Source organism: Schistocerca serialis, chromosome 2 (genome assembly GCF_023864345.2).
Source record: "Schistocerca serialis cubense isolate TAMUIC-IGC-003099 chromosome 2, iqSchSeri2.2, whole genome shotgun sequence".
Taxonomy (NCBI): domain Eukaryota; kingdom Metazoa; phylum Arthropoda; class Insecta; order Orthoptera; family Acrididae; genus Schistocerca; species Schistocerca serialis.
The window spans coordinates 33,771,473-33,790,982 of NC_064639.1; the positions used below are offsets into that span (position 1 = coordinate 33,771,473).

Sequence of the window (19,510 nt, forward strand, 5' to 3'; positions counted from 1 at the left end):
AAATTACCACACAGGCTTGTCTCCTGTGCACGAGGACGCTGGCACTGGATCCATTGAAAACTGGCGTTCCTTACCCGATCAGCTGAAGCTGCTTTCGCCGTTGAACTTCTTCTGTGTCCGGACTTTTTCGTTTCCCCACGGACTAAGACTAATTCGATCGAATGACTCCCCGGCTACTACGCCCACCATGTAGATGGGTGTGACAACGATCCCGAGCCCCTTGTTTTTCGCCAATGTATTGTGAACGCTCACTGGAAGTGGCAGAGGCGTTCGCGTTATCGTGCTTTATTTGCGAATATGTTGCACCATTGGGTTTAACCATCGAGAAATTTGGTCTTTTTTATTCCTCTCACTCTGAAGCCTTCTCTCATTGTGTTCTTCCTAGAGAAAAAAATTGTTTCTTTTTGAGTCCCGACATTGGGGAATTTCTGTTTAACAAGTGTTCTTTTCATAAAAAAATAAGAACAAAAATAAAGAAAAAATTTAAGGAAATATAAAAAATAAAAAGGCGTGAAATAAAAGAACCCACCATACTACCATGTCCACGTGACGGACTAGCACAGTGACACAGACGGGAGGGGGGGGGGGGGGGGGCAGGCCTCGAGTTTCGACCTCTGCCCACTTTGTCTCCAGCCTGCCGTAAACTGACTGTGTCCGACCATTCCTGTAAAAAAATATAATAAAATAAAAAAGTGGCTAGCGTTGCTGCCTCTGGATGGCGAGGTCGCGGTTCGATTCCCGCCGGGGTCCGGGATTTTCTCCGACCGGGAACTGGATGTTTGTGTTGTCCTCATCATTTCATCACCATTCGGGAAAGTGGTGAGACTGGACTGTGTACAAATTGGGACTTTGTGCGGGCACCGATAACAAAACAGTTGAGCGCCGCGCAAACCAATAATCATTATTATCGATCGACTTTTTCACATAATAAACTTTTTGATCGTCAGTCAGCTATGACGGCAGTTACCGAAGACTCAAACTGATGATTAACTATATAACCGACCAATATGGCATTTTGTATCGAAAACCACATGTTCCAGTTCGATAAGGACCGTGGGCCAGAAAGAAGAACAGCAATTACAGCTCCTGAGTTGAAACGATATAAAATAGACGTTTCTGCTCTAAGTGTAACTAGGTGGGCTGACCGAGGCCAACTCAGGGAAAACAGCGGCAAGTAAGACTTTTTCTCGAAAGGGAGCAATAGATATGAACATCGTAAGCGCTGAGTTGGGTTTGCGATCAAAAATGAACTTTTTGACCTCCTTGACGAACTTGTAAGTAGGCTGTTTAGGTTCTTATATTGGTAACGCCACGCAGCGCTCTGAAAATCACTGGCTGTGCTGTGTGCAGTCTGTGGCTGCTTTGCATTGTTGTAATACTCGCCATTGTAGTGTTGGGCAGCGGCAGCTGGATGTGAACAGCGCGTAGCGTTGTGCAGTTGGAAGTGAGCCGCCAGCAGTGGTGGATGTGGGGAGAGAGATGGCGGAGTTTTGAAATTTGTCATGAACTGCTATATTTATATATGATGATATCAAGGTAAATACATTGTTTGTTCTCTATTAATGAAGATTTTTGTGAGGTAAGTGATTTGTGAAAGGTATAGTTTAATGTTAGTCAGGGCCATTCTTTTGTAGGGAATTTTGAAAGTCAGATTGCGTTGCGCTAACAAAATATTGTGTGTCAGTTTAAGCACAGTCATATATAAATTGTTCAAAGGGGACGTTTCAAACTTTCTTCTGGAATAAGTGAAAGACTTACGACTTGCCACCTTAAACTCATTAACAATTAGCGAACGAGCGTAGTTAGCGCTATCCTCCACCTCTTACATCCGGTGACGATCAAACGGAAGAATTTTACTTCCAAGTCCCAGCACATTGTTAACGAATAAAACCTAGTCGGATAAAATCATACTTTCAGGAGATTCCAACTCCACAATTGCATCGTACAGTTGGGAAAGAGGAATGCTATTCCTATTTAAATGCTCGGAGAATACCCCGTCGTTATAAACACCCTTGTCCGCCAAAGAGACAAGTACAAAACATTCTGGAAACACCCCTACGTCGAAACATTGGCACCCAATGGATTAAGCGAGTTTTCGCGCCCGTAACCAGCGCGATTAACTCCACACGGTAGCTTTCGTTAATGCTGATGATTATTAGAGTATAGGCTCACACGGCCCATAATGTTTCTGCACATCCGTTCAAAACAGAGTAGTAGACAGAGAAACCAAACAAGGAAAAAACTGAACACTGAACGATTCAAAGATAATCAATAGCTAACACAGTTTCCTCTACTCCACAAAAGGACACTGAACGACATAGTTCCACGTAAAAATCAATAGTACCATCAGCTTTTAAGCCACAGTTAGCCACACTCGGAGAAGACAATAAGATGAGTTTGATGAAAACGACCACGGAATTCAGTGTCAAAGATCGAAAGAGATAAGTCCGCATTGCCATGTAGACTGGTCCCTGTCCCAGCCCTCAAGAAGCCACAATTCCTAGCGGCCAAAGAAAAAGTTCAAAGAATAAATGCGATTCTTAAGAATGAATGGTGGAAAACGAACTCACCTGAAATGCAGAAACTAGCAAACACAGATAATACTCGGGTATTTCTCAGCAGCACAAAAATGTTTCTGGCCTGACCATTCAAGATGTAAATACTTCACGATCCACAGACGGCAACAGATTTCTCAAAGACAGTTGCTCAATCAATTATCACTGGAAGGAACATTTTCCAAAACTTCTAAAAATGGTCACATACGTTGAGAAAAATGTTTTCATCATAATTCCTCAAAGGTCCACACAGCATCAACTTGGCGATGTTCCTCACCAAGAAGCAGCTGGTATAGACGGGATAGCTGCAGAGTTGTATAAGAAAGGAGGCCCTAAGCTTGCTCAATACACGCATCTGCTCATAGTCGAGATATGGAATACTGAGACCACTCCAGGTGACTTAAGATATCGTAACTGTATCTAAAACCAGCTGAAAAACCAGGCGATGCGCAGGTATGCTTTATTTATAGCTGTGCACAAGATTTTGTATGCGTACAATTTATTTTGACTTATAAAGCTTCTTTGTACACAACGTTTTAAGTAGTATGATTGGCGACGTGAAGGAAGAGCATCTTCGCTTCGCTAACTTGGGAGAGAGCCACGCAGAGTCGGCCAAGCGAACAGCAGCTGACACTAACGTCCACGCTCGCAATAGGCATCATCAAGCTTTGTTCTTTGTTCTCAAGGCATCTCCCAAAGAGCGAGTTAAAGGCAGACTTCCTCGAACTGCAGCGACTACCACCTCAATATCTTCACTGGCTCACTGGCTTAAACTCGCTCTTTGGAAGCTTCTTCAAGTTAGGCGTGGCCTAGCTCTGATCGAGAACACTATCTGCACAATACTCAGTCTTTTAGCCATTTTGGTTCATTCAGAAAAACTCGACTGTTTCTCTAGGCTTTTATATTCTTAAACAAAATGAAATCAAAGTGTAATGAGTAGGCACCCAAATCACAAAAGAAATTAAATAAATTAATTTTTTTCTTTACTATTATTTCAACTCCTTTGCCCGATATGGGCGAACAATAGACATGACAGGTAGGTGGAATACAGCCTCTGCGGTGGGAATACACAAGGTGGGAAAGAGATACAGTGAGGAGCAGTGTGGTGTGTGGGTAGGGTAGTGGTTATAAGAGGAAAGGGATGGGGATGGAGAGAGGGAAAAAGAAGGATCCTGATGTAGAGTGGGATAGGTGTGAAAGATTTAAAGTTGGTCAGAGGGATAAATATTGGGGTAGATCTCATTGTCTGGGAGAGGGAGTTGGTTGAAGTTGCATTGTGATAGGATATGGAGTGTGTGTTGGTATAGGGATAGAGGGATGTGTTTGTAAAGCTGCGGCCTCATACTAGGGTTGGTGATCAAAAGAGTGGGTTCATTGGAATTTAGTTTGCAGATATTTTAGGAGATGTGGAGGTGATCGATGTGGGCGAGGAGGGTTGGGAGTGTCATGAGATGGTACAGTACCTGTATGGGGTAAGGTAAAAAGATTCAGAAAGTGACATGGAGTACATGGATTTGGAGGCACTGATAGAACACCAGTGAGGCGGAGATCAGTGTAACATTTGCACAGCAGACGACGGGATGGATCAGAGTATTTTAGGTGTGAGAAAAGTGGAGGGTTATAACCCTCAAGTTGAAGCTGTTAGTATTTTAGCCTGTCATGGTCTTACTGTTGGGTGGTTAGTAGTTGAGGTTTCCAGGTCAGATGTCAGCAGAGGGTTAGTCCAAGACATTTTAGTGTGTTAGCTAACTGCATACGACAGTCGTAAATGTTAAGGCAGAAGTCAAGGAGGCACAAGGTGTGGGTGGCTCATCCTATAATGATTGCCTGCGTTTTGAAGGCGTTGATCTTGAGGCGCCATTTGTTAGACCAGGAGGTAAACTGATCTATGTGTTCGGGGGAATCATTGGGATTTCTGGAGTGTAGAGTAGAGGGTCAGGAAAGTGGTGTCTTCTCCAGTGAGGCATCCAGGAAGGTTAGGTTCAAATGGTTCAAATGGCTCTGAGCACTATGGGATTTAACTTCTGAGGTCATCAGTCCCCTATAACTTAGAACTACTTAAACCTAACTAAGCTAAGGACATCACACACATCCATGCCCGAGGCAGGATTCGAACCTACGACGGTAGCGGTCGCGCGGTTCCAGACTGTAGCGCCTAGAAACGCTCGGCCATCCCCGCCGGCAGGAAGGTTAGGAGATGACATCTGGGGTGTTGTTACTTTCAGGATGGGTGTTGCGTGCAATAGGATTAATGTCACCTTGTAGGGAGTCGGTAAACTGACACCACCACTGGAGATCTGTGGGTGATCTGTTATGGATGGTGAGGTCAGTGGCAATAATAGGTGGAAAATGTGTGGTCCTTGTGGGTGAGGAGGTCATGGGGCATGGAGTGATTAGATCAGATGTATATGACAAAACATATAATGATTTGGGTTTGGAAGAGGAGGGTAAGAGTAAGGTGCTCGACAGTTGTATATAAGTGATGTAGCTGAATAGGAATGTTCTTTTGGTCGCCGATTGCAACTCCACCTCTAGCCTGAGGAAGGTAGTTATCTGTGCAGTGGAAGATGCATAGCGAGGTTTGGATAGTGTGATGGGATTGGAGGAAAATTTCGTTAAGGATAAAGGTACAGACGTTGTAATGGGACAGTTCGTGCATTAAAGATGTTTATTGGTGGGCAGGGAGCAGATATTGTGATACAGGAGTTGCTCAAGCTGTCATGCCATTATAAGGGATAAGAAAGGTTTGCGTAGGTGAGGGCTGTTGGAGGTTTAGATAAGGGTGCTGAAGTGGACCTGGTTCAGCGAATAGGTAACTTGAGTGATGAGGTGGAAGATGGAACTGGCGGCAAGGGTGTTTTGTTGGAGGGTATGTGGATGGTTGGAATGGATGGATGTTTTGGAGGACAACCATCATAAATTTGATAATTTCAGCATTGGGAGTCGGATGGAGGGAATTGTTGGGATGGTTTGGAAAAATGAGTTCACGTTTGGTAGTTTGTGCATTTTCCATTATAGATGGAGTGGGAGCCGTTGCAGGTGCTGCAGCTGGGAGGGGAAGCTACGTTAGTGCACTGTTTAAGAGAATGGGAGGCCTTGCAGTATGGAGAGGTAGGCAGGTTTTAACAATCTGCAGTACGGTGAACTTTGTAATGGAGACATTTTTGGCAGTAGTAGGATTGAGGATGGGATTTGGAAGGTACGACCTCATGGCATTGTTGGTATATCACGACTCCCTGTTGAAGGAGAAAGCCAATAGTGGTGACAGATTTAGAGAAAATAGGGATGAGGTGAGTGGGCCAAGGGCTTTTTGGATTTCTAAATCCAGGTGATTGTTCCATTCAGATGCCACTGCCTCATCCCTGATTTCAATATCGAACTTTATGATCACTGTGGTGAGGGTAGCAGGATGGCATGAGGCTGGGGTTGTTGGCCATGGTGTCGTGGTGAATGATGTTAGAAGGCTTTGGGGCCAAAGGTAATGAGAGGAATTTTGGAGAGGAAATCACTGTGAAAGTTGGGATTCAGGAACTTTAGGAAGATGGAATCTTTTCGATGGATGATTTGTTGGATGTGGAGGCTTGTTAGGTATTTTTGGATTTCGAAGATGAGAGATTAACAGTTGTGGAATTTTGGATCTCGATTGTGGAGGATAAATGTGTGAGGATAAATGTGAGCCATACAGCTCTAAAACTGGAAGAATATTTACATTTGCCTGTACATCGATTATGGTTCCGTCGATATATCGATAATTTTCTTCAATATATCAGGGCATATATTGATATATTTTTAAATATCGATAATTCGGATTCCAGATATTTAGAAAAACAACAAGAGTTCTAGTTTGTACGCCATTGCTAAAATTGTTGGTGCTGTTTCAATATAATGGACGCGACATTACATTTGGTGCATATAATGTTAGAATTTCACGGTGAATCTGGATGCAATTTAGATTACTATTTTTTTTAGCCACAATAATCGCACTTGAAATACGTTACCAGTTGCCGCGTCATTTCACTACCACACTATGACGCATCCGTTATCCGTACCGCAGCAGGACTGCGTCCGCAGGAAACCCGTAACACGCACTCTCTGCTTACAGTGGTCTTAGTGTGGAATGACGTGTGTAAGTGACCTTCTGAATTCCCTGCGCGTCACTTCCGAGCCTACGATGCTTCTACAGCTTTTAAACAGTTTGCTGTCAGAAAGTGAAAGTTGAAAACATAGTGCAGTAATCAAAAGCTATTCATTTTAGAACCCTAAAGGAAAAAAGTGATGTTAATGACTTTTGGAGATCGACAATAACCCTATACTCGTACATCACACAAAGTGCTCTTACGTCGATAAGAACAGTACGAAAATGACTTTAATGTAGATAAATGCACTCAAAAGAAGAGTGCATATTGGAAGACTTAGGCGCGTTTTTAATCTTAGTGAACAAAATGTCAACGCTATTGTCGAATGTGTAATACCTGAGAACTCATTTGGGAAGACAGAGCTTCCATCAATAGAGAGCAACCTAAAGTATGGAAACTGTGCCCTAGCGCGCACTTCATTCATTGTTTTTCTCATCTATAGGGTCTTTCGTTAAGAGTGTTACTTTTTCAAATTGCCAGTTGCCAGTTCCTAATATATTTTTTCGTTTGAGCGTGATTTCATTCTACTCGTCCAGTGCCCGCCAAGAATACAACGGAAAGTGCGAAGTGAGGACAATATCGCAGCAGTAGCGGCCAATATTGTGGAATAGCTGAATGTGTCAGTTTCAAGACGATCTCAACGGTTGCGGCTGTATGAAGTATCGCGCTGACAAATCTTGCGAAAAGATTTGGGGCTGTATCCATACGAAGACTGACAAGAGTTAAGGCTACTAATGTTGGTCAAAGCGATTAATAATTGGAGCCAAAATGTACGTCAGTGTGTTCAAAGCTGGGCATTTGAACGACACTTTGTTCAGAACATAACTGCAATGTCTAAGCTTCAAAATAAGGCACAGTTTACTTTGATACGTTGAGTTTGTTCCTTTTTTCTGAAGTTTTAGAAAGTGTCACTCTGAATAAAAGATGCTTTCCAAGGAAATACAAATCCTGAATATTCGTCCTCAACGTGTCTGCAGTCGCAGCGTTTTTCTCGCTCCTTACACAGAACATCAGTATTAGGTTCGTGTGTTTCTTCAGGTTACGAGCGATTGATCAACTAGTCTCCACGTTTCCTATGAGAAACAAGAAGTTCCAAAGCAACAGTTTGAGATTTAGACATAATCTGAGACTTCAGCAATGCAACGAGAAATTAGGCATATTCCTTGTTTGGGTATCATCAAAATTAAACAACCTTATTTCCACAGCACATGAAAACTAGAAACCTTAAAAATGTCCAGAATACTTTCTTGAACAAAAAGTGAACCTTAACCATCTTCCTCGTTGCGGTATCATCAAAATTAAAAGACATCCTTACCACTGTATATGAAGAATTAGAAATCATTAAAAAAACTTGAAAATGTGTAGATTACTTCCTCGAACCAAAGGTGAACCTGAATACTGTTTCTCTACACACAGAAGAATAAGAAACACTTGTGTAAGACACATTGGGTTAAAGTGTGGTTAAGTGCACTTACTACGACAACAATAGGAAAACACAATGATCCGCATATAATGAGATAAAGGTCGTTACGTTTGCTACGAGTAACGATAACGCACGGAATTTGTGTAGAAGTAGACAATGTTCACAGTTATCTTTATTTTATGAAATTATGAAATGAGAGCCAATACAGAGGCTTACCGGCAATCATTCTTCCCACACACTATTCGCGAGTGGAACGGGGTTAGAGGGATCAGATAGTGGTAGCGAAAGCACCCTCCGCCACACACCATTAGGTGGGTTGCAGAGTATGATGTAGATAGATAACGCTATGTAAAAATTGTACCAGACATCACTGGCAAAGATCCGAAGATAGAGAGATGCGTGAAAAAGAAGAGAACTAAAAACGAACTGACATAGACGAAACACAGGCGCAATATGTTTCGGGTAAGTCCAGTCTTTGTATTAATGAGGGCCTTTGCCCGATTTTCCTCTCATACATTTTGTGGAAAATAATAAAATAAACAACATGAAGTAAAATGCTTTTCTTATGCGTTGCGCATATTTAATAAACAGAACTGATCTACAGTAAATAAATATACAGAACGAGCTAACACACTGGCCTCGTTTTAGGGAGGCTGAAATCACAAACCGGGCATCGAGATTTAGGTTTTCGGTGACTTCTCTAAATCGCTTAAGGCAAAGGCTGCGACGGTTCATTTGAAAAGGGGCGCATCCGATATCGTTCGCCACCCTTCCCTAGTCCGTACTTGTGTTGCAGAACGTTAAACATTAAAATTCCTTCCTTGTTCCTTAGTAAATAAATATTTAACCTGAATGATTCTGTTGAACAGCAAATACGGTAGTTCTTCGGTAGGTACTCTTGAAAAACAACTTAACGCTACTCTGTTTACTGCAAGACGGTAAAACATGCGAGCAGCTTTGCAAACACCAAGTCGTTCAGCCAGCAGCAGTATCGAGCGTTACGTATTGGCGACGCCAACCGGCCGCGTCCGAATTCTGGTTTTAAATCCGGTTATGTTCTCGGTTTCAGTAACGTGGCTGTGTGGTAACATGTTGGGCATTTATAAATCAACAGTACAGCTTCGTTTGGACATTTGGACCCTGTTCGTGTTCTGAAATTAATGTATCTCTTTTCTGTTTTTTCAGAATTACGCATATGATTCAGTCGTTCATTTATTCATTCGACCCGACCAGGTGGCATAGTGTGTTAACGCACCGCTTCCGGGATTTATTCATTCATTCATCCAAACAACGCGTTCCGAGGAATCTCGTACTGGAGCGCTGAACGAGTCAGGTTCCATAGTTACATCTGTGAAGCATACAAACAACAGGCCGTGATTAGCATTAATTTACTTAGGTAATCATGGTACTGTCTCTTTCAAAATGAATATAGGAGTTTTAAGGCTTTATAGTATTTATTACATTCAACGTACAATTACAAATAATATACCCAATGAAAGATCGACTCAGATTTGTTTGTTTACCTGTGGCCATGCGCATGCACTGTGTCCTGGGTCTTCCGTTAGAAAGCGCTACTAGCAAAGATGGCGAATGGTAAAGAGGAAACTTTTTGTGTTTACTGTTTGCAAGGACTGAACCTGTTGTTACAGCGCTATTTATGGTCCGTATTATGTTCCAAGCGATAATAACATCCATAGATGATGTCACCAGTTTGAACACAGTGGCTGTCTTTGCGGGGAAGAGTGCAAGACGAACAAGAGTGTTGAACGAGTGAGAGCGTTTTTCGTGTGTAGCCCCAGAAATCAGTTTGGAAGGCTGGTCCTGAATTAACAGTTCTGGTGACGTCTGTGTGGAGACTTTCAAGGAGGCACAACTACATCCTTATCGTTTGCAGTTGTTACAAGCTCTAATGTCTACAGACTATGGTTTACATACCAACTTTGTAAAGCAAATGTTGCTGCATGAAGATTATCTGGCTCGTGTCGTCTACAGTGATGAATCGGCATTTCACATGAGTGGAAATGTGAACACACATAATGTATGCATCTGGAGGTCAGAAAATCCCCATAAGATGGCAGACTTGAAATGGGACTCCCTAAATTGAAAGCTTTTTGTGCAGAATGACAGCAGAAATTATATGGACCCTTCTTTTCCAGTGAGCAACTGTGCCTGGCGTTTCTTATCTTGATGCACTAGAACTATGACTCGTTCCCCAAATGGACCTCAGAGTTTTATATGACTACAAAGTGGTGCACCATCTCACTGGCATAACTCAGTAAGTGATTGGTTGGACGATGTTGTACCGTGGCAGTGGACTGTTCTCAGCTGGATGACAGCTTGTTTCACTTGGTCTCCATGTTCACCCGATCTAACACCACACGATTTGTACCTTTCGCGGATCACAAAGGATCAAGGGCAAGTGTCTCCAGTATCAACTGATCTACCCAATTTGAGAAACAGCACTGAAGCACTTGTTGCAAAATATACTCCAGACACACCGATCAAGGTCTGGGATTAACTCACCTACTGAATCGATGTGTGCCATGTGACAAATGATGCTCACACTGAACAATTTTAAGAAAAAGTGTTTGAGTTGCTCTTTCATTTGATATATTATTTTTGATGTTGAGTGTAGTAAATGTTACAGAGCTTTAAAACCTCGATATTCATTTTTAACGCCCAGCGCATGTGTATTGTGATAAAAACACCTCCTTTCCTCCTACACTCCTCATTTGTTTTTTCATCTCATACCTATCTTTACACAGACAACTATTAGCTGTCTACATACTGGAAAAGTAAGGATTTGTCAACTGAAAATATTAGACTCACGCGGAATTTACATTTCTGTGTCCAAGTTCTCTGATAAATTGTAGAAGATGTGGTCAATGGGTGAATTCTTGTACTTTGTGATTAAATTTTTGAAGAGATTTAAATTTCCTACCTGATGTTCACCGGAAATTTCTTACAAAATTTTGCACCATAATATAAAAATGTTCGCCCCAAATCATAGAGACGTATGAACAGTCCATATGGAAATTATTTCCACTTCTAGTATTATGGTTTGAATTGCTGAGTTGATCCTAAATTATTCTTGTTGATCACCAACGATTCTGCTATGGAATTTCTGCATTGGTATGTAAGAGCAAGAGTCCCTCAACACCAGAACAGGCCGCAGCAAGATGTTAAGTTAATTACTTTACACAATATTCTTATTGCCCACGTCAGTGTAATAAACACTTTTTGACCTTAGCTGCAACGTGCCATCAGACTACGCCATGAATTAGATCTAAGTGAAAGTATGCAAAATATACCAGCAATCCTTTCCGCAAGCCAACTCAGCGAGAGAGATTTCTGAGTGCAAACCCGGAAGAACTGAGCTCTCTCGTTAATTTATCCACATTCTGGTGACACCCCAATTTATTATCCATCTGGATACCCAGAAGCATCACACATGAAGTCTCATCCAGTATTGCCCACTGATCTCTACTTCTGGTAAGCTGTTGACTGAGAACCAGTTGTAAGCATGGTCCATTATTCTGTTGACTGTGTTGGTATGGACGTCTTAGGACCCTTCATCAATATACACTCACGTTCAGAAGAAAAAGAACATCTAGAACGACTAGAGATAGGAAGTTCATATTCACAAGGTATGTACATTAGTATGTTGTGCAGAAATGATTAGCTTTTGAACCATGTTGGCCAGCGGATTCGAAGTCAACGTGGAAATCACAGCGCAACACCACCTCCCGGTAAAATGTGCCTATGGCCTTCGTTGTCGCTATAAAGCGAAGGAAACGGATCAATATGACCTGAGCAGATATGCAGGATGCCTCGCAGATGTATGCGCGAAACATATCGTTAAATCCATGAGTTTGAAAGAGGGTGCATTATTGGCATGAGGGAATGTAATGCTTCCGTCCAGGAAATTGTTGCTCGTGTGGAATGAAGTGTTTCGGCAGTGCAATGGGTGTGTGCAGAATGGTTCGTGGAAGGCCGCAGAACATGAGGAGAGAATCAGTTCACACCGCCCAGACCACCCATGAGAATATCAGTTCCTTGTCTGAATAGCATTGCAGGACAGATTTGCGTCCTCCTCAGCTCTGGCGCAGCAGTGGAATAGTGTAACACGTCGTACGGTATCAGGAGTGACAGCCAGTCGCCGTTTGTCACGGCGTGGGCCACTTACGCGTCATCCACTTCTCTGCCTACCTTTGATGAATGTGCAGAAACATACTAGATGGCAATGGTGTATGGAACGATGTCACTAGGAACAGGAATAGCATCAGATAGCGTTTTCGGACGAATCCAGGGTCTGTTTGTTAGAAAATGATGGCCGCATTTTGGTTCGCCACAGACAAGGGAAACAGCATCACAGTGACTGCATTCGCACAAAACATACAGCGCCAACTCAAGGCCTTATGGTGTGGGGTGCTATTGGGTACAATAGGTGTGTCCAGGGCACTGTGACCAGTTTGTCCTATGTGAATGACATCCTGCGACCGGTAGCCATATCATTTCTGCACAGCACCCCATACGACATTTTTCAGGTAGACAATGTACGGCCACATGTTGCTGCATGATCACATGACTTCTTGGTGTCACAGGATGTCTGCCTTTTGCCCTGGCCTGCCAGAACACCAATCGAAAATCTGCGGGATATGATGAAACGGCGGTTTCAGCGTTATGCCCCAGTGCCAACCACCACACATGGAAACAGGTGAATGCAGCATGGATGACTATACGACAGGACGCCATTCTCGCCTCATACGCGTCGATGCCATCACGCATGGAACAAATTATCAGGGCCCACGTCGGACCATGTGCCTGCTAGATAACAGGACATGCTGAGCCGAGGTGACTGGAATGCTAATCACTTCTGCACAACATACTGCTGTACATGTCCTGTGAATATTAACGTTCTATTTCTAGTCGTTTAAGGTGTTGTTCCTTTTCTGAACATGAATGTACTAGTATCATCAAATAATATAGGGTTTTAAGAGGCCTCCAGAGTCCTTGGTAATGATAAAACGCGTCCGTCCTTATTTAGGAATCTTTTCTCTAGTTACTCCTCCTACAGGAATATCTAAGACGTCTTTGTGCCGGCGGCGATGTATTCCAGTGAGGATTTCATTCAGACACGTTGTAACATCAGGTATAATTCACCGAGAAGGTGTTGTTGTGGCCTATGCCCTTCTTTCATTCCCTTTAAACTTTGACCAGCTAAAATACTAGGGGAACGCTGGGACACCTTAAACCGTCAACAGCGCGACCGGTCTCGTTGAATTAATTAGCGTTATCCATGCATGTCGGGCTTTTTCCGTTCAGTTTAGTTTATCTTTTATTGCAGAACAGATCAAAATAGAACACCCTACACCTAGTGATTCCCTTACAGCACAGTCTCTCTACTAATAGAGTTCAAGTAGAACTCTCACAAAATTTCTAGACAACTTTTGTCTCCTGTCAAAAGAGGTTCAAGCCTAACAGTAATACTAACGATAATTTTCGATTACGGTTCCGTTCCTTGAGTTGCATAAAGAATTGTAAGGACCTTCTAACACTTAAAAAGCTGGAGAAGATACCGTCTACGATGTACAGTTTACAATCTTAGGGCTCCAGGGTATTAATGCCCTCCGAAAACCTGTTGTGGTATCTTATACATCCAAGTACATAATGAACTGACTGTAAATAAGCATCGATAGTGAAACCAGAACAAGAAGAGTGAGAGGGCGGCACGCTATTAATATCCGCGAAAAATCTGCTGCGGTATCTTATATATCCTTGGATATAAGGAAATGGTTGTAGATCGGCATTCACAGTGAAACCATACAAGAAAAATAATAGCTGTCGTAAGAAATTTTACTTTCTTACTAACGTATAGTGGTCTGGTGTATTTAGTATATGACAAATATCGACGGATATACATGAAAATATCAGCGTATATTTCGAAAATAGTATGTTATCTGTACCAGACCTATTGTAAAAGTATATGAAGACCGTCTGAACCTCTTATCTGTCTTAGAGACTCTCATCTTCAGTTTAATGCGCTGACTGCAATTTCTGTTTATGATCCTTACACGACCACTTTGCATCCGCAGTTGCCCCTAAGTTTCTTCAAGGATCCTCCAAGACATCTCACAATCAAAATTAACCACAGGCCACGACTTAGATTTGGAACCAAATTTTTTGCAAAGCAGTAACATCTCTAATGTATAGTTAAGCTCCCACTTGGTCCAGTACTCTTACCCACCGTCAGCTGGAAAACGCAGATGTGAGCCTTGCTGTACCAAACCATTCCTTTGTTGGTTGGTTGGTTGGTTGACTGGTTGGGCTCTAGGGATTAAACAGCAAGGTCATTAGTCTCTCGTATTCCTTTGTCTTCACAAACAGACTGTTGCTCCGAAATTCTAGGAATGACCAGATCCTAATACAATGTGTTTAAATTTGATGGCGGACCATTAACGTCAGTTAGTTATGATAAAACTAGGTATTCAGTTTATCTGGAAGTTATTGTGACAGCAAAAGTTGACATTTTAAGGCAACCATTGTCTCCCATAATCCCAAATATTCTGGAACAAATTATTCCTGAAAATGTGGCAATGCTGCAAGCAGGACCAGTGAAAAGATTGAAAGTTGCAAAAAATGGCGGTAACAAAATTTTGGTTACTACCTTTTTATGTGGATTGTCTGTGACCTTTTACAGTGGGCCTGCTGTATGTATAGGTTCTCTCACTAGCAATACGATCTTTGTTCACTTGTGTGATTACATGGAAGGCACTTCCATCTATATAAGTTCCACTTCTTCGTTACGAATGCTGATACAAGAGAATTTGCTCGATGTAGGAATACCGAGCTTAGCGGACGGTGGATGTCGCTCATAGTAGGATGGAAGGAGATGAAGACGGTGTAAGAAGAGAAGGCAGGTACCGCAGAGTGAGGCTGTGCTGTTTTAAGCAGAGCAGGAGAGCTCCAGCAAAATTTTAGAAGCTAGAAGAAAGAGACTGGTGGAAACGAAGCTGTGAGACAACGTTTTCAGCAACTGACAGAATTTGAAACGGGCCACATTGAAGGCCTCCATTTGGTCGGCTGGTCAAATCGCGCAGTATGCAGATTTGTTGGGCATTAGGGTGTGGCAGTGGCCCAATGTTGGATTACATGGAGATAAGAGGCAGTCATACTTGTTGTCGAGGTTGCCGTCGACCATGTCTGACCGCTACAAGGAAGGACCGCCGAATTGCGCAACAAGCACGTCGTAACCGCTGCATCTTTCATCCGAGAACATCTAATGGACTCCCTATAGTTCAACATTGTTTGTCGTCCCGCACTATTGGCCGACGACTAGTAGCAGCCGGACAAGGGAATTATCATTATCGTTGACACCATAACAGAAATGACAGCGTTTAGAGTGTTGCCGTTACCAGGAAGCGTGGGCTGCAGAACAATGGCTTCACATTGTATTCAGAGATGAATCGCGGTTCTGTGCTACGTGTTCGGCGACTATGGCTGAGACCTGTGTAGAGGTCCCATTCCTCTAACGTTCTGGAGGGACACAGGAGCCTTGGTGTACTCCCGTGACCAGCGAGGCCCTCATTTCTGTCCCCGATAGAACGTCTGGACCAGCTCAGAAGTCAACTCCATTCCATTGCTAGTATTCAGGGTGTCAAAGACCAGTGGATGAGCTTGGCTCAAGAGAGGATATAACAACTTGATGACACTCTTCCCAAACGAATGAGTACATGCGTCGAAGCTAGGACTGCAACCATTGGTTCTTACTGCGAAGTTCTTTGTAAACTTGACTCGAGCTCGCATCACGTACCCTCTCAACCCGTGAAGCTTCATTTCAGTGCCCCCTCTTCTTCTGACAGCTTTTTGTTTTTTGTTGGACAATGTATTTACTACCATTTAGAGAAATCTGGATGTCTATAATTAAGGCTAGGACAGAGTGAGAGGTACACTTATCTTTTTTAAATCAATATTGATTATTTAGACGAATTTTCTGACTTCCAACCCACCATTCTACTTCATGTTTAATCTCTACTTCCATTAATCTGTTCGCCTCGCGGAGTGACCGCGTAATTTGAAGCGCCATGTCACGGACTGCGCGGTCTCCTCCCGCCGGACGTTCCAGTCCTCCCTTGGGCATGGGTGTGTGTGTTGTTCTTAGCATAAGTTAGTTGAAGTTAGTTTAGGTAGTGTTTAAGTCTAGGGACCGGTGACCTCTCCAGTTTGGTATCTTATGAATTCACACACTTTTGAAAATTAATTTGTTTGTGATAGCATGTAATTCAACCAAATCAGTGTACATGCAGTCCACGGAACAGAGGGTACAGCCGGCACTGCCAGTTTACTGTGACTAACTTATGGCCTACACAGTAGGCTTGCAGCACTTCGATTCCAAAACGGATGCGAGAGACTGTAGCTATCATTCACTCTTTATAAATACATAGCGTAAATATCAGAATTCCGCCGAGGTTCGCACGGCGTTCTGCTTATACAGATGTAATGGCAGCGTCTGGAATCTTTCATGGAGGGCCGGAGTGATGTACGCGTGAAAGGAAGCTCGACAGGTCGTAGCAGCTCCTGCTCGTCGCAGGACCGAGTGACGTCATAATGACGCGAGGGGCCGGCGCATAATTTGAAACTGCCGCTCCTGCATCCCTACGAGCGTCAAGCCTACCTCTTTGATTGCACTCAATTTTCGAAGTTCCCTCCTATGCCGCACAAAGTGTGCACCTTTGGTCTCCGTTAAAACTGTTGCTGTTTATTCTAATTTCAGCTGCTTTTTCAATAACAGAATCCCGTAAGATGGTGTTTGAGCCGAAACTCTCATCTGTTGAAGTTGTATTTCTAGGCATGTTCAACCACAGCCTACTTCTCGATCTTCCTATTTTTGATCTGTCGTGAACGCTCAGCAGCAGTGCGAATAGTTTGACTTATGTAAATGCTACCACATTCACATAAACACCAGGAACTCGAAGACCTATGTTGTCTTTAACGGGGCGTGGCATATCTGCTATCTTTCAGGCGGGCCGGAACACTGGTCCCAGTCCATGTCTCTTCAGCACTCGTCCTATCTTGCTAGTGCTTGATCCCCAGTACGGAAGGAATGCAGCTGGTTTAGCCTCTTCCATCGATTCACGAGGCATCTTTCGCCGGTGGCAGTTGAAAGCTTTTGTAATTTCTCCCTTTCTGTAGACATTTTCTCTGAACACGCACTTCATTTGCTGAAATTCATACCCTAGATGGCCATCGTCAGAAATAATCTTTTCCCTGTATTCTAACTTGTTCACGTCCGCTTTCTTGTGTACAGGGTGGTGAAAACTGTTGGCGTTCAAGTCATTCATTTCCGTGTCCGGTCAGCATTTCCGGAAGGTAGCAACTCCGATGACCTTGTTGTCTTCCTCGGTCAGGTCCTGAGTTGTGCAGGATTGTTCAAGTTGAGGAAAAATTAGCAGATGGGCCGGGTCTTCTGTTGTTCGTCACTTGCAAGCTGTATGTGCATCAGCTGGAAGAATGCCCCACTTTCGCATGTTGGTCTTACAAAGAGGAACGCCCACCCTAAGACAATTGAGCGATCTCCAAATAGATTAGGGCAAGTCTTTACAGGGATATCAGGTGGTAGCTTTCTCTTCCACTTGGTGATGCGGTTAGACTCTAGTGTTCCCTCTAGTGGTTGAATCCTGGCGATGAAGCTCTTTCTCGACTTCAGTCGACGGACTACAGCCTGATGATCATGCGGTGGATGTCGCGCATAATAAGTTTGCTTAGCCCTCTCTACATAAGCAGCAACAGTCCTTCTAATAGTGGGGGGAGCTATTCCAACAATCGGGTAATTTTTATCGACTGGAGTTGGCTTCATACATCCTGACAAGATTCGGACGGTCTCATTGATTGCAATATCAACCTGTTTGGTGTGAGTGGATACACTCCACACAGGTGAAGCATACTCTGCAGCGGACACACACAAAACAAGAGCCGAAATTCTCAGGAGAGGAGGACTTGCTCCCCAGGCGGTGGATGTGAGCTTCCTCAAGATGTTATTCCGTGAGCTAACTTTCAGCTTGGTGTTATGACAATGTTTCTTGAAGGGCAGAGTTCGGTCAAGGGTAACACCCAGATATACTGGTGTTGAACAACGCTCCAGTCGTTTGCCTTGCCTCGTAACGTCCAGTTACCGCCGAGATTCTCTATTCTTCAAGTGAAATGCGCACACCTGAGTCTAGTTGGGATCTGGCTGTATATGATTGGCTTTGTAGTAGGAGCCAAGCGTATATAGCGCAGAAGTAGACTTTTCCTCTACTTCTTCAAACGTCTTTCCTCGAGCAGCCACTGCAGTATCGTCAGCATAGATGAAAAGCCTGGAATTTTCCGTTATGGGCTGGTCATTAGTGTAAACATTGAAGAGCACAGGGGCGAGCACACTACCTTGAGGTAAGCCATTCTTTTTCTTCTTACAATTGAGAGAGACTTGGAATCTTCTGCAGGAGAGTGCCAATAAGGGATGCTAGTTGGTAATCGTTGGTGAGTTGGTAAATTTTCCTCAGCAACTTCCTACATCTACATCTACATCTACATCTACATCCATACTCCGCTAGCCACCTGACGGTGTGTGGCGGAGGGTACTTTGAGTACCTAAATCGGTTCTCCCTTCTATTCCAGTCTCGTGTTATTCGTGGAAATGCCTATGTGTGGGCTCTGATCTCTCTGATTTTATCCTCATGGTCTCTTCGCGAGATATACGTAGGAGGGAGCAATATACTGTTTGACTCCCCGGTGAAGATATGTTCTCGAAACTTCAACAAAAGCCCGTACCGAGCTACTGAGCGTCTCTCTTGCACAGTCTTCCACTGGAGTTTATCATCTCCGTAACGCTTTCGCGATTACTGAATGATCCTGTAACGAAGCGCGCTGCTCTCCGTTGGATCTTCTCTATCTCTTCTATCAACCCTATCTGGTACGGATCCCACACCTGTCAGCAATACTCAAGCAGTGGGCGAACAAGTGTCCTGTAACCTACTTCCTTTGTTTTCGGATTGCATATCCTTGGGATTCTTCCATTGATTCTCAGACTGGCATCTACTTTACCGACGATCAACTTTATATGATCATTCCATTTTAAATCACTGCTAATGCGTACTCCCAGATAATTTATGGAATTAACTGCTTCCAGTTGCTGACCTGCTATATTGTAGCTAAATGATATGGGATCTTTCTTTCTATGTATTCGCAGCACATTACACTTATCCACATTGAGATTCAGTTGCCATTCCCTGAACCATGCGTCAATTCGCTGCAGATCCTCCTGCATTTCAGTACAATTTTCCATTTTACAACCTCTCGATATACCACAGCATCATCCGCAAAAAGCCTCAGTGAACTTCCAATGTCATCCACAAGGT

General features: G+C 43.3%; 1 protein-coding gene across 1 annotated transcript in view; it reads left to right on the plus strand.

Annotated features, from left to right (window-relative positions):
* Window positions 1-3,584: 3,584 nt before the first annotated feature.
* LOC126458642 (gustatory receptor 5a for trehalose-like) overlaps window positions 3,585-19,510 on the plus strand; it is a 190,649-nt gene continuing 174,723 nt past the window's right edge. The window contains exon 1 of the mRNA XM_050095809.1: window positions 3,585-3,591. Coding sequence (XP_049951766.1) covers window positions 3,585-3,591 — 7 coding nt within the window. The remainder of the gene's footprint in view (window positions 3,592-19,510) is intronic.